The 14,459-nt window shown below is 42.5% G+C and overlaps 1 protein-coding gene across 41 annotated transcripts in view; it reads right to left on the bottom strand.

The window, feature by feature from the left end:
* LRRFIP1 (LRR binding FLII interacting protein 1) overlaps positions 1–14,459 on the bottom strand; it is a 195,748-nt gene that overhangs the window by 42,087 nt on the left and 139,202 nt on the right. For 16 of the 41 annotated variants that reach the window (XM_072640642.1, XM_072640637.1, XM_072640610.1 and 13 more), the window contains 5 exons: positions 11,250–11,312; positions 6,929–6,991; positions 3,840–3,920; positions 1,873–1,917; positions 325–390 (listed from right to left, as the gene is read on the bottom strand). The exons of 19 other annotated variants lie outside the window; for them this stretch is intronic. In XM_072640642.1, the coding sequence (XP_072496743.1) occupies positions 325–390; positions 1,873–1,917; positions 3,840–3,920; positions 6,929–6,991; positions 11,250–11,312 (318 nt within the window). The remainder of the gene's footprint in view (positions 1–324; positions 391–1,872; positions 1,918–3,839; positions 3,921–6,928; positions 6,992–11,249; positions 11,313–14,459) is intronic. 6 more of the 41 variants (XM_072640638.1, XM_072640604.1, XM_072640602.1 and 3 more) reach the window with 5 other exon arrangements.

The raw sequence follows: 14,459 nt of genomic DNA on the forward strand, positions 1-14,459 counted from the left end.
TGGTCTCTCCCCACTTCCCATCCAGCCTCAGTCAGCTGCCAAAGTCATTCTCATAAGACCCAGAAAGTAGTTGTTCAAAACCAGAGTGATTTCATCTGCTCTCATTAAAAATCCAGTGGGCAAGATGGATAAACTTTGTGATTGGCAGATACGAGATCAATGACAGCCTCTAAGGTCCCTCCTACAAGGCAATGACTCAGTGACTGCATTGTCAATCCTCTAAGAACCCAGAGAGGGCTGCTGTTCACCAGGAGTTTCAAGGTATCAGGATACAGAAAACAAACAGAGCGTGCAGGCCAGCAGAGGAACACAGAAACATCTTACGGGATGTGAATTGGAGGCACTAGGTCGTCGGCTCCCACTGTATATGCTCTCATCATACAGAGATGCCTACAATTAAAAGAAAACTTCAGAACAAGAACAGCGTGCTCTGGGTCCAATCCTCAGAGAGATACGGACACCAGGTAGCAGAATCATCACACAGATCAAAAGGGAGGTGAGGAAGATGGAAATATGACAGGAGAGTCACTTTCAAAGGACTGTCTCATGGACATGCAAGGTTAGTATGGAAACTGAATTTCCATTTCCAAAAACTGCAGCCAAACAAAGATCCATGCAGAAGTCCAAAGGGAAATCCCGCCAACCAAACATTGGCAGCTCCATTTTGGATGATTAAAATTTTTAAAAAACAAACAAACCACCAAACCATGCTACAGGAAATCCCCACTTCTCTAGAATCTGGATTCACCATGAAGGCATACTGGCCAGACATGCAGGATTTAGATTCAAACATCTGTTCCATAGTTTAATGTTGACTTTTATTGTATATTAATTCCTCATTGACCCTAAAATAGTCAACACTAATCTCAATTCATCCTCTCTAAGAGAACAGAAGTTCACAGGCTCGGGGTAGGGGAGAGCCTTTGGCTATCACAGAGACATCTTGGCACAAAGCTTGCTTTGTCTGTATTGGTTTGCAGGTTGTCTCCACCATTAGACCATAAGTTCCTTGAAGGCAGGTAATGCCTTTTTTCTTTTTTTCGCCTCTTTTTGTATCCCCAGCATTTGGCATAGGATCTGGCACATACATAGTATGGACGTCTGATGAACTGAATTGAGGGGTCTCCTTTAGCTCTGTGATTCTATGACACATTCTGGAGAAATGGGAGTTTACTGTAGCTTTGAAGGAAATGCTATTAATTGCTGATATATTTCAAATAACTCCCGTGTTGGTCATTTCCCTCCCAGGAAACACCGGGTTGTTTTAGCTAGTTATTTACAATCCTGGATAAGTGACAATGTGAATCAGATGATATCTGGGAGAATTCTGCAGAAATATTTGATAGTTCCTTTAAGATAGTTTTGTTTTACCAGAACAGCAGAAGTCCGACCGGCAAAACTCTGAAATTTCAGTCTAGTAACAAAAGAAAGTATCTGAAGGGCCAAGTTTCACATTCATCTAGAAATCACAGGTGTCTCAAAGGGCCCTCTCAGGGCACTGTGAAACAATCTTTCTCTATGCAGAGGGTCAATGTTGCCCCTTTCTTGTCCAACAGTTTTCTAGGAAATAGCTCAGAATGGAATCGAGGTCAAATTCAAAATGAATGAGCAGCCTACATTACTCAGCAATGCCAAGGTCCAAGAGATACAAAATCCAGAATTGGTCATGGTGACTCAGTGGCACCAATATACACGTGAAGGGACAAAATCCATTACAATTCAGTGGGCTGGATGATAACTGCAGCATTCTGATGCACATGTGCAATACAGAACAGACTGTGATGACCAAGAATTGCTCCCGTGCTCCCGTGACTAAAGTGCAAATGTCCACTGCTCAAGTTAAAGTAACTGAGGGCAAGTGAGCACACCAACCCTGTAACGCCAGGCAGCCTTAACATCGCCGTAAAGAAAGGAAGACTAGAGGAGAGAAACACATTTTTTTGGTTCAAAAGTTTGGACAATGACAAAACATCGACATGCATCAAGGTATCGAATTCTGGAGTGTGAGGTTAGGACATCCAAATGACGCAACAGAAGGGGGAAAAAAAAGGAAAGTGAGTGGGCATAGACCACAGATCTGGAGTTAGAAATGACCTCTGAATTCACTGAGTCCAATCCCCTCATTTTACAGATGAGGAATCTGAGGCACATGGTCATGAAATGATTTGCCCAAGGTCACAAAGTACTAAGCATTAGAGACTGCCAGTGATCTTCACATACCACCATGCTCCCTCTTTCATTATGAATCTAGTATCCGATAATCAGAATTTCACTCAAAGCAAATGAAGTGAGCATTTTTCCTCCTCCAGAAAAACGGGTTCTCCAGTCAAGCATGGCTTGAAAGAAGTTTCTGTGGTCCATTTGAAATGTGTTTTAATTCACACTGATAGGACTTATACACAAATCTCTGGTGGAAAGAAAGCATCTATAGCCAGCAGAAGACTCATGCCTTCATAATAATGGAAGAATGAGGAAGAAAGAAAAGCATCCTAAGAACATGCAATTATCTGAGCTTAAAATCCCCCCAGTGACAGTCAAAGAAATGCTATTGTGTGAGTTAGTAACCAGATGTATTTCCATATGGATGGAGAAGTGCAGGGAAACCAGAAATGGGATCATGGCTGTTGATAATCCTTAGTTATGAATGGTAAGGCATTCTCAGACACATGAGTGAAAAAGGACTTGTTGAGTCCGCACTAGGAAATCTGATAAGCCCAATTTGCCTAGAGAAATGGCAAGAACAAAGTTAGGGAGAAGACAGTAGCTCTCAGGTACTGTTCCATTCAAATGAGTGCACTGAAAATGTTCCTGGTGGAGTCTCTTCCATTCTTGAAATCAAAGGTATCCCAAAGCCTTGGCACAGTTTTATGCTATTACCCCCATTAAAACTACTAATGAATGGGACCAAAACTTTTGGGACAGTCTGTAAAAGAGCCAGCCTACAATACCATGTTCCACAGAATGGAATTTGCTGTCCCAAAAGGAATACAAAAACAAGCCTGTGATACTTTATAGGCAGCAAACAAATAGACTCAACACCTGGGGCATAAGAAGGCCTAGTTTGGACCCTGCCACCATCTTGAATCACTCGAACACCAAAACTGCATGCACGTAACATGGACAATTCAACCTCCAAAAGAAGCTGTTTCCCCAATTAGAATTTTTATTCCCAATTCTCTCTTTCCAGAACAGAAAACACATCTAAAACAAAACAGAGCTAAAAAAAAATTTTCAAACAAATAACACCTTGGGGACTGGAGTAGAATTCCAACTCTCAGAAAACAGGAAACATATTGAGAGGAGTGATCCGAAAAACGAAATCCTTCTCCCCACTTCTCAGAGATGAACAACTCTGATTACATAAAGGGCTTTCCAGATCTCTTCCTGGATACATTTGGGAGAGGAAAATGTTAAAAAAAAAAAAAAACCCAAACAAAACAAAAGGCACAATAAATGGGTGACAACAACTGCCGGAAAGGAAAGGGGAGAACAAGAAAGAAATTCTATGCTTCAGGTCTGAAAAAGGGGAACAAAAAACCGTGTATGGGGGAGGGGTGGCACAGTGACACCACCAATAATTTTCTTTAAATAAAAAAAAGGGAAGGGGAAATCTTGGCAACGAGCCAGACCTCATCCTGTGCCTACATAGAACCCACAAACTATATCTTCATGTGCAACAGAAACAGCTGCTATTATGGATGGTGTCATTGTTCTCCATAGATTACTGTACCAATGAGGTTGAAGTGTCCAAGTAAATAGAGTTAGTCATTCAAGTAATTCAACTGAAAGAAACAATGGAAGAGAAGGCAGAGGGAGCCTAGAGAAGGACAGTGACCAACCCGAGCTCCATTTTGGGAAGCCGACAGGGGTCTGGAGGGAAGGCTGGTGTAGGAAAGTCCGAGGTCAGAGTAGTAGGAGCCCTGGAATCAAAGAAACGTGGGGAAACGAAAAGGAAATGAGAAAAAAAAAACCTTTAGAACTTAATTTTATTGAAAACACACAGATGTTTTCATTCCTTTTTGTTAAAATCATCTCCACAGCAAAAATATTAAGGGATTGCTAAATAGTTAAATCAACTTAAGTAAACAGAGAAGGAATTGATCAGAAATGAATAAAGATGTTAGTTAATTGACAAAATCATGCCATGGTTAAACCAAACCAACCCAATTCACTTCTCTTGCATCAATATCGTTGATTTCAATTTTGGTTGTAATTTACCATGGAATCATTCATGGAATTTGTGACCCTGGTCTCAAAGATATATTTACTCCTGAAATTCCACATGTTCTATCACTAGCCCTATTACTTTAATTTTGTTAAAAGCTTGAAACCCATAGTTTGCACAAAAAAAATCTGTAAATTGGATTCAATTGTAGATGATGCAGTCTGTACCTTATGCTATATAAAGAGGCCTGACTGCTATGGTTTATTATTCCAGGTTGGAGCATGTATGTGTGCATGTGCATTTATGTGTACACAGAATAGGAATGCTACATGATAAATTAACTTCTATGACGGTCTACACCGCAGTTCTAAAGAAAGTCTTACATTGGAGCCACTAACTAGAATATGCTTGAAATAAATCAAGGGGGCCTTTGCTAAATCCACATTTCTGATTTCTAGGCCCTAAACTCAAGTATCAATCATTTATGACTTACTACATGAGACCTGGTCTAATATAATTAGATAATGTCTTTAAGGACGCCCTTTGAGCTGTCATCCCACCATCTCCTTAAGGTCCTGTTTTGATTATGGCATTTCTACAGTCCTATAAATCTCTCTCATTCTATTTTGAGAAATCAAATGGAGATGGGCTGGAGAGGGGGGTGCAGTGAAGAAGGCAATTATTTGCCAATCAACAATTCATGAAAATGTATTCTTTGGCCAAGAACTCAAGGACTACTAAATTACATAAAGGGCTTTCCAGATCTCTTCCTCGATACATTTGGGAGAGGAAAAACTTGACGTAACTTCTAGGAAAGAGCAATTCCCCTGGCTGAGCAGTATAGGAAGTGCAATAAACACAATCAATCTATTCAGAGGGGTTGATCTCAGCATGAGACATGTCACCGTAATGCTTTGTGAATGCCCCTGCAATGAGACCTTTCAGGGCATGGGATAATTGATCATCTCCTTGCCCTTGGAGTTGATTTTATATGTAGAAAAACCTCGCTAAGTCATATTCAAGGTTGGTCCAACTTTTTAAAAGCTCTGAATGACAAGGGAGTGCTAAAGAAACTGAGTTTTTGATTAGGTACAATGAATAACTAGATATGAAAAGAACTAAAACGAATTACCTAATAGGGAACCTCTGTCAACAGCCAGCAATGAGGTGGTCCATTAGATAAGAGTATTGAATTTGGAATCAGAATGACCTGAGCTCAAATTTAGTCTCAGACACTTACTAGTTGTGTGGCCCTGGGCCAAGTCACTTAACCCGTCATTCCTCATCTCCAAAATGGGGATCGTTAGGAGCACCGATCTCACAGGGCTGTTGTGAGGATCAAATGAGACAATATTTTTAAAGTGTGTTGGAAACCTAAAAGGGCTACTTAGAGGTTTAATAAATGTTCACTGATTGAAATGTGAGCTATTCTTATCCTCTGTTCATATGCATTGGATGTTTCTAAATTATTTAGAATTATTTCTAATTATTAATTTCTAATTATTTAGAATTTATTTCTAAATAGTCAGTGAACCTTGGGACAAATCCTGCCTCTGACACAAATTAGGTGTATGACCGTGTGCAAGTCACTAACTTTTTAGTACCCTAGCAATGCTCAAAAACCAAGAGCGGGAGGGAGGCTAGATTACGTGGACCCTGAAGTTCTTTCCAGCTCTGGATCTATGATGCTGAGAGGAGCTGCTGATCTACTTTGGGGGAGTAAATTTTCATACTAGGAGTTTTTTGCACTGCTGAAATCAAACCTACTCCCCCTACCCCCCAAAAAGGACAAATTATAGGATCATAGATTTTAGAGTGCATGCCCCTCCTCAAACAACTACTTCTAAACAAATGAGGAGGCTGAGCCCACAATCGGAGCCCCTGTAGGCCAGTGGTGTCCACCATGACCTGGCCTTTCCAAGCAAGGTTTAACCACTGCCCTGCTAAGCAAGTCTAATGCTAAACTTAAGGAGGGAAGCCATGGTCCTACTGTATTAATCCTGTTGTAATCCTTCCAGGTCATTTAGAAGAAGCCAAGAGCTCCTCATGCTCCTCTGAATGTATCTCCCAAAATAGAGCCTATGGGAGTCCCATCTGACCCTAGGGTACTGGGATCTAAGCTTTCTGGCAAAAAAAAGTTTTACCTATTTAGCCCAGATTAAGGGATGGGAGGCAGCAGGGTGTGGTAGATGGCTAGCTGGCTGTGGAGCCTCAGAAACTGGGCTGCCTACAGGTGATGCCACCTCCTTGTGTTCTAAGCTTGTAAACTTTGGAAAAGGCACCACCCTACATTGTTTGGTACTTTGTCGTCCATGAGTTTCCCCATCAGGGAACATCATCTATCTCTAATGAGCAAATAAGTCGACAGGGACTAATCACCTGCTCACCAATACTGTTATACAATTGACTACTGCTGTGTATGTTGTTTTCCGATCAATTGTAATTGGACAGGAAATGAAATGTAATTGACTGCATAACAGACACATGTAGCCCAAATGCACAGGGATTTCTGATGATGTGGTTTATTACCAAAGAATGTGGGTGCCTAAGTCACACACACTCATATAAAAATGAGTGGACTCTCACTACAGAAAAGGACTTCATTTGACCCACAGCAGTCCTGCCAATGGTTGCTATGGCTGGCAAATGAATCCAAACGAAAATTAGTAAGGACGACATCAGGGGACTGAAATCACACAAGTCTCATGCTATAAAACCTGCAGTCTTTGGAGAGAAGATTTCAAATATTAAATGGAAACCAACCAACTTCTCCTCCCTGGATGACAACCTGCTGGGCAGTTTGCTTTCCTTGCTGGATCTGGAACTCTGAAGCATCAAAGAAAAAGAAAACTCATGAGATTTGAACACCTGTAGTAAGTAACCCAAGACATCGTCCTGGTCATTCTGAAAGCTACATATCTTTTTTTTTATGTAAGTGTACCATAAGCTAAAAACTTGATAAAAGGACCATATGCTCTTTCACCAGATATTAGGAATATAAAATTCTGAGTGAAATGATACAAATCAGTACATGATCCTATGAATTAAGTGAATCGGCTTGATATAGTGTATCAAAGAACAAAATGATACAGATGTAACATTTGAATCTGAGACTTCACTTTAATTTACTGCTTATATTTTGGTGATGCAACATGGCTATCACAGTCACTCTTTACTGCCATGTCCTAGTATTCTAGGACTTAGAGCTGGAAGACATCTGGGAGTTCATCTATTTTGCAATTTTACATCTCCCTTTACAATTGAAGAATTAGACCACGGGGTACAAAATGACTTTGCCCATGGTCATACAGATAGTAAGTAACTACCTCACATAGCCCATGGTGCTTTGCTAGTAGGGGCTCACCATCTCTCCTCAATGCCTATGGGGATGCAAGTAGGTTTATTTGAGGGAGAAGAGGCCCTTCTCCTAGAACAAAGGACTACAGTGTCTACTCCACAGTACTGACCTCTTCTCTGTGGGTCAGCCCTCTGAGTTTCTAAGTCTTTCTACAATTATGTAGCTATGAGTCCTCAAAGTAAATGCTGGGTGACATCCTGACAGGGTGAACTAAAAAGATTATCTATTTTAAATAGACTAGATCCAATCAAATGAAGGGAATAAAACCATCTGTGTTCTAATGAGGCAGCTAGGTGACAAAGTAGATGAGTCCTGGATGTCAGGAAATGAGAGAGTTCAGTTGTGTGACCCTGGGCAAGTCACTTAACCTCTGCCTGCTTCAGTTTAATCAGGATTGTTGTGAGGATTAGAAGCAATATTTATCAGCTGCTTCGCAAATCTTAAAGCATAATACACATTTGTTATTCTCATTTCAGTCATCTCAGACTCTTTGTGACTCCATCTGGGTTTTCTTGGCAAAGATACTGGAGTAGTTTGCTGCATTTTCTTGTCCAGCTCATCTGATAGATGAGGAAACTGAGGCAAACAGGATGAAGTGATTGCCCAGGGTCACACAGCTAGGAAGTGTCTGAGGCTGCATTTGAACTCAGGGAGGTGAGTCTTCCTGACTCCAAACCTGGTGCTCTGTCTACTGCACCACCTAGCACCCAATAATACAAACATTAGTTATTATTAACAGAGTAGAAATATGGCCACTTAATAATAGCTAATATTCATATAACACTTTCAAGTTTTCAAAGTGCCTCAAAAATATTACTTCATTTGGCCCTCATAACCACCTTGAGAAGTAGATACCATTACTATCCTCATTTTTACAGATGAGGAAACAGGCTGACAGGTTATGTGACTTGTCCAGGGTCACACAGTCAACAAGTCTCTTGAGGCAGAACTTGAACTCTGCTCTATCCACTGCCACATACTTAGCTGCTTATGGAAACAGAGCCTCTGAATCTGCTTATCAAGAGAGATGAGATCTGGTGAGTATTTGCAAATTCCCAGGAACATTTAAGGTTTTCTATTCCCTCCTCCCAAACTGACCCTCTATCAATGCAAGGAAGGAGCCTAGTGTGTTTTAGAGAAGCCCTGCTCCAGTCCCCCCTGCCCTGCTGGACTCTGACATGGCTGGGTCTCTGATCCCCTTCCTCGCCTTCTCCACACAGAGGTCCCCAGCTAACTGTCTCTGACTCACCATTTGGCTCTGACTCTTATACCCACCCTCCCGCTCATTTCCTGCTTTGGCTCCAACACTGGTCTATTCAATTAGGCCTTGGGCCAGGCCAAGCCAGACAGGGCATTGGGCGATTTTGTCACCATCTAAGGAAGGAGCAGGATGGAATACACAAACTCTGGGGTGCCTTCCAGCTGCAGATCTGAGACCCAAGGACTTTGGAACTGGAACCCTTTCCTCCAGCTGCTGCTCCTGCTGCCTGCCCCAAAGTCTGCTCCGTATTCACAATGCTATTTGTAAAGTGTTTGGCACAGAGGCCGGCACACAGTAGGCACTTTATAAATGCAGGTTCTTTTCCCTTCCCCCCTTTTTCTTTGCTTGGTGTTTGCCTATCTGTGTACATGTTATCTCTCCAGGGGAAAGGGCTCTGACACATGCTTGTTCCTTGATTAATTTGTAATTTGAGGCTTGGTCATTTGCATAGTTTCAAATCCACTGAATCCTAGTCTAGAAACCATGTAACGGTATGACAGACTTTATCCTATGATTTGCTAAAATCCACAGCATTCCCTGCATAGCATGGAGTCGGAGGACCTGGGTTTGAATTATGTCTCTGTCACTATCTGTGTGATTTCAGACAAGGCACCTAACTTCTTGTGCCTCAGTTTCCCTACCTGAAAGACGAGGGGGTTAGATTAGGTGGTTTGTAAAGGCCTTCCCAGGATCTCATGCTCAACCCTGGGCAATCCCTTCTTTACTTTCCTTCTCCAGCAAATGAGGGGTGGACTACAAGGCTTCAGAGGCCCTTCTGAACTCTGAGTTGAAAAGGATTAAAGACTGAAGCGGCCTCTGCTGGAGGTAAGATGCAAAGGGGACTGGGGGACTTGGAGTCAGGTGGCCTGGGTTTGTCCCCGTTCTTCTGATTATGATCTAGGTGACCCCAGACAAGTCAATCAACTTAGCAGAGCCTCAGTTTCCTAATGTATAAGAATGAATCTAGAGATTCTGAAACTACGTGCCTCCCAGGGTCACTGTGGGAGGATAGAACCTGAGCTCTGGGGCCAGCAGGACATCCAGACCAAAGGCTGCTCCAGAGCTAAAGGGCCAGTGCCCCACAAGCTGGGGAGATGCCCACTCTGCACAAACGACTCACACCTGGCCATGTCTTTCCCTGCTCACTGAGAGGAGGCAGGAAAGACCTCCTTTTCGCTCTGGTTGGTGATGCTCTCTAAAATGAAGGAACTTGCCCCAGAAATTCAACTGCCAAGTGCTGGAGGCAGTATTCGAACCCAGGACTTCCAGACATTTAAGTCTGGACTCAAATAAACAGAAGTGCTTTTTTACATAATAAATCATTACTTCCAGAGGCTAACATTGTGAGGAGGTTCAGGCTCCAGATCTATGATCCTACAATCTTATTCACTTGCACATTTCTTTTGATGACATCTTTATCCAAATTCCTGTGCACCAGCTCTCTACCAGGCTAATGGCTGTTCCTTGTCAAATGCAATAACTTCTCTGCTTTTGGAAGGCCTCTCCACCATTCGCTGCCTCCCCACACTGCCCTGCTCATGCCTGCCAGCCTGTGATAGGGGATCCTGCTGCTAGGATCCATTACCCTCTGCTCCTCTCTCTTGGCTTTCTTTAGAAAGATACTCAGTCTATGAATAAATGAGACCAATAAAAAATGGGAATCAGAGCTCAAAGATGGCCACGTGAGAGATTACCAGGCTGGAAGCTTCATAAATAAACCGAATATTTATTGAATAAAGTGAATTAGAGACAGACACAGTTCTAAGCTAGCCACAGGAGAGCTGGCTATAAGCTTCATAAATAGAATGTTTAGTGAATAGAGTGAATTAGAAATAGAAAGCAGAACTCTAAGGTCGCTGTAGTAGAGCCTATCGTATGTTTGCTTTTGAACAAAGTGAATTACAGAGATGATAGGCCTAAATACTAGACACATCACAGCTGACTCGGCTGTCGGTTTCCCGAAGGCAGTCAAGACTTGTTTTAATTAAACTTTATAGGTTGTGCCAGCTCCAGTACAGCATTCTGCACCCAACAGATGTATCACATGGGTTTATAAAATTAGTGTGTGAATGAATGAATGGATGAGGTTGGAGATGTGGAATATGTTAAAATGTGATAGGGCCTAGCACAGTACTTGGCACATAGTAGGTGGTTAATAAATACTTGCTGATTCATTGATAAGAGGGAAAATGGCAGAGGAGACCAGAGTTCTACCCATCCTTCAGTTTCTAAAGTGTTTCTAAAACCCATGTCAGATGGATTTCTCACAAACGGTTCCGATGGTAGTTTTTCACTATATTTCATCTGGACTGGCTATGTCCCAAATGGGGGTGGGGAACAAATATAAGGGACTGGAAGACATGCCGTATAGCAGACCCTGGGCCAAAGAGCCTAACTTTACCAATGTTTAAGAAAGCTTCCGCGCAAGCCTTCATAGGCTGTTAGTGATGATCAGATCTACTGACCCTGCTAGATTTTCTATTCAGAGACGAGGATCCATACAGGTCTCCATCATGACCGTTCGTCTGCTGGGAAAGAGAAAAGAGGCAAGGTTTCCAGAGAGAGATCAGACAGTGCTTCTAAATCACAAAGGTAGAACAAAGTTGACCTTCATGGTTATAGCAAGCAAAGGCCAGAGAGGAGTATGGCTGCTGGTAAGAGGAATTTTATAACAAAACACACAAATGCATGTATACACAAACGTGAACACACAAATGTACACATGCACATACATATTTACACACAAGTGAACACACAAAGGCATGCACATACACACACACAATTGTTATTCAGTCTTGTCTGACTCTGTGACCCCATTTGGGATTTTCTTGGCAGAGATACCAGAGTGGTTTGTCATTTCTTTCTCTGGTTCGTTTCACAGATGAGGAAACTGAGATAAACAGGGATTAAGTGACTTGCCCAGGCTCACACACTCTCACACACACACACACACACACACACACACACACACACACACACACACACACACACACACACAAACTGGAGGATGAACGTAGAGGATTTAGATGGCACCAGGAAGAGAAGAAGGACTCCTGACCTGAGCTCAAACACTCAGTGGGTTCAGGGTTGATTCCAGCCATGTTCCCTTGCTCAGTCTTGCTCCAGGGTCCACAATTTTAGGAAATACACAGATTTTGTTCTAGTTTAATTGGATCCAATGTGATTTCTTTTATCTTATATTCCACTAAAAAAAACTCCAGTGATATTTTGGTTGTTTCCACCAACATTTGGGAATGAGATCTTCCAGGGTTGGGGGACCTGTGGCCTCAAGGCCACATACGGCCTCAAGTTTGGCCCTTTGACTGAATCCAAATTTAGGGCTCAACTTGAGGACCTAAAGGGCCACATGTGGCCTCAAGGCTATAGGATCCCCACCTCTGTAATCTAAATCAATTGATTTTACTCCAAGGGTCAAAACTTTGTCCCCAACTTTATTCACTTAGGGTAGAAATCATCCCAAAGCAAAGAACCTTTCCTTTACAACCTCTGTGCCTGACGTACTCCTGTTTTCATGAAGTAAGGTGAACCTTTTCTTGAAGAGGACCAAATAAGTTAGCAGATATTAACTAGTTTGCAAACTTTAGAGCGCTGTATAAATGCCAGTATTTCTACTACTGCTGCTGTTGCTGCTCACACTGCTGCTACTACTACTTCTACCAGAACCTCTTCTATTTTTACTTGGCTTCCACTACAAGTACCCCCAGGGATGTCACCCTTTATGGACCACAGAGTTGCCCCTGGGCTCTCAAAGATCACAACAATGGGAAAGCCAGCTCTACCAGGTCTTCCCAGGCTAGAAAACCTCTGGGTGTTGGTTCCAGGACAAATGCTCTGCCTGCTGTCCAAGGACTCCAACTAGAGTTGGAGGGGCTCCTTGCCAGCATGGTTACTGGGGACACAGTTTCTTTTTTCTTCCCTTAAAAACTCTAAAAGAACACTTGAGTCCCCAAGGGGCTGTTCTCTGCATAAATAGAAGACACATATCACAAAGGAAAACCTAGTATTGTTGACTTCTGGTGACCATTAGGCACATGAATACATGTTCGTACCCCTCCTGGGTCTGTAATTTTGTCAGTATGAATATTCTCTCCAATGATAAAAAACATAACCCATCCATACCTGCCCAACCTGGGTAACTCTCATACCTGGCTTCTCATAAGATTGCCAAAGGGAGTCCATCCAATGTGCTGAGAGCCTTTCTCATTTTTTTTTTTTTTTGACATTGCAAGGATACCAGTGGAGCATCTAGGCCACTCTTGCTATGTGATCTACTCATTTTCTTAGGCACCTAGGTGGCACTGGACTTGGAGATCATGAAGACCTGAGTTTAAATCGAGCCTCAGAGACTTGATAGCTTTGTGACACTGGGCAAATCACTTCAACTCTCTGTGCTTCGGTTTCTGCATCTGCATAATAAAGGGATTGAACCTGAAGTTCTCTAAATCCCTTCCAGTTCTAAATGGAAATCTTTTCTGCTCATCAATCTCTTGGATGACATCATTTACGCTGATTCTCTCTCATAGGTCTTGGTTTGTAAAGCACTGCTGCCTATTTGCACAGGTTTCTCCAATGGCTTCTGGGTGATTCTCACATGCCAAGCTTCAGAACCTGTGATAAAACAGGACCCACAGTCATGCATTGTCATTAGTGGAATACTGATATTAAAAGTATGGTCCTTTGTTTCAGGAAGAAATTTAAGGTCATTAAATAACGAGTTTCTCAAAGGAATCTGGCCTCCTTGACTCCTCTGGTTCAACTGTGGCCCCTGCTCTGTCCATTTCCCCTGTTGACCCAACAGATATTCTTTCTCTCTGCTTCTTCTGGATTCAATAAGCCCTGTGGACTCTCAGATTCTCTCCATCTTTCAGGCAATTGTGTGATGGTCAAGGTGTAGCCTGTTATGGAATCAGTCTTGGGAAAGCCAGGCCTGTCTGAGTGGCTGCAGATCTCATCCAGGAGGTTCTGAGTGTTCTGGGTCTTGATCCGATCAGTTCAACGTCACTTGCAAAGAAGGGCATCTAGAGAGATTTGCAATTTATTGGGAATCTCTCCTGGGACTTGGACCCTGCACTGTATCTCCTCCATGATAATGCCTATGGGGAACACACACACATCCCCTCCCCCCCATTAGGCACCTTGACTCAGAGCATCACGCTTTCCATTGTTCTTTATTTCAAGGAAACTTGTATATTTTTGACATTTTCAGGAGGCATCTTGTTAGAGTAGGCAGGACTTTTTTGTCAATGCTTTGGTCAAATGGAGTTGGGCTATTTTTGGAGGGGTAATCTAACAAGAAGTACCTCATAGCCTTTAGCCAATTTTGTGATAGGGACTGATGTGCTGTGAAATTCATAAAAATTTTATAAGGATGGGAAAAGAAGGCATATAGAGCAGTGGTAGCCAATGTCCTTACTCACCTTGTTGGGGGATAGTGATGAGGTCCAGGATCTTTCCACACTTTTGGTAATCTGCCCCTCCTTCAGGTATCTTGAAAATTGATCCCTTAATGCCCTCACAATTATGTCTTTATGGGGCAGAGGCTGCTAGGTGGTAGAGTGAATAGAGCTGGGGCTGGAGTCAGGAAGACCTGAGTTCAAGTCTAGTCTCAGACACTTACTAATGGCATGACCTTGGGCAAATGACTTCACCTCTGT

This window comes from Notamacropus eugenii, chromosome 2 (assembly GCF_028372415.1).
Source record: "Notamacropus eugenii isolate mMacEug1 chromosome 2, mMacEug1.pri_v2, whole genome shotgun sequence".
Lineage (NCBI taxonomy): Eukaryota > Metazoa > Chordata > Mammalia > Diprotodontia > Macropodidae > Notamacropus > Notamacropus eugenii.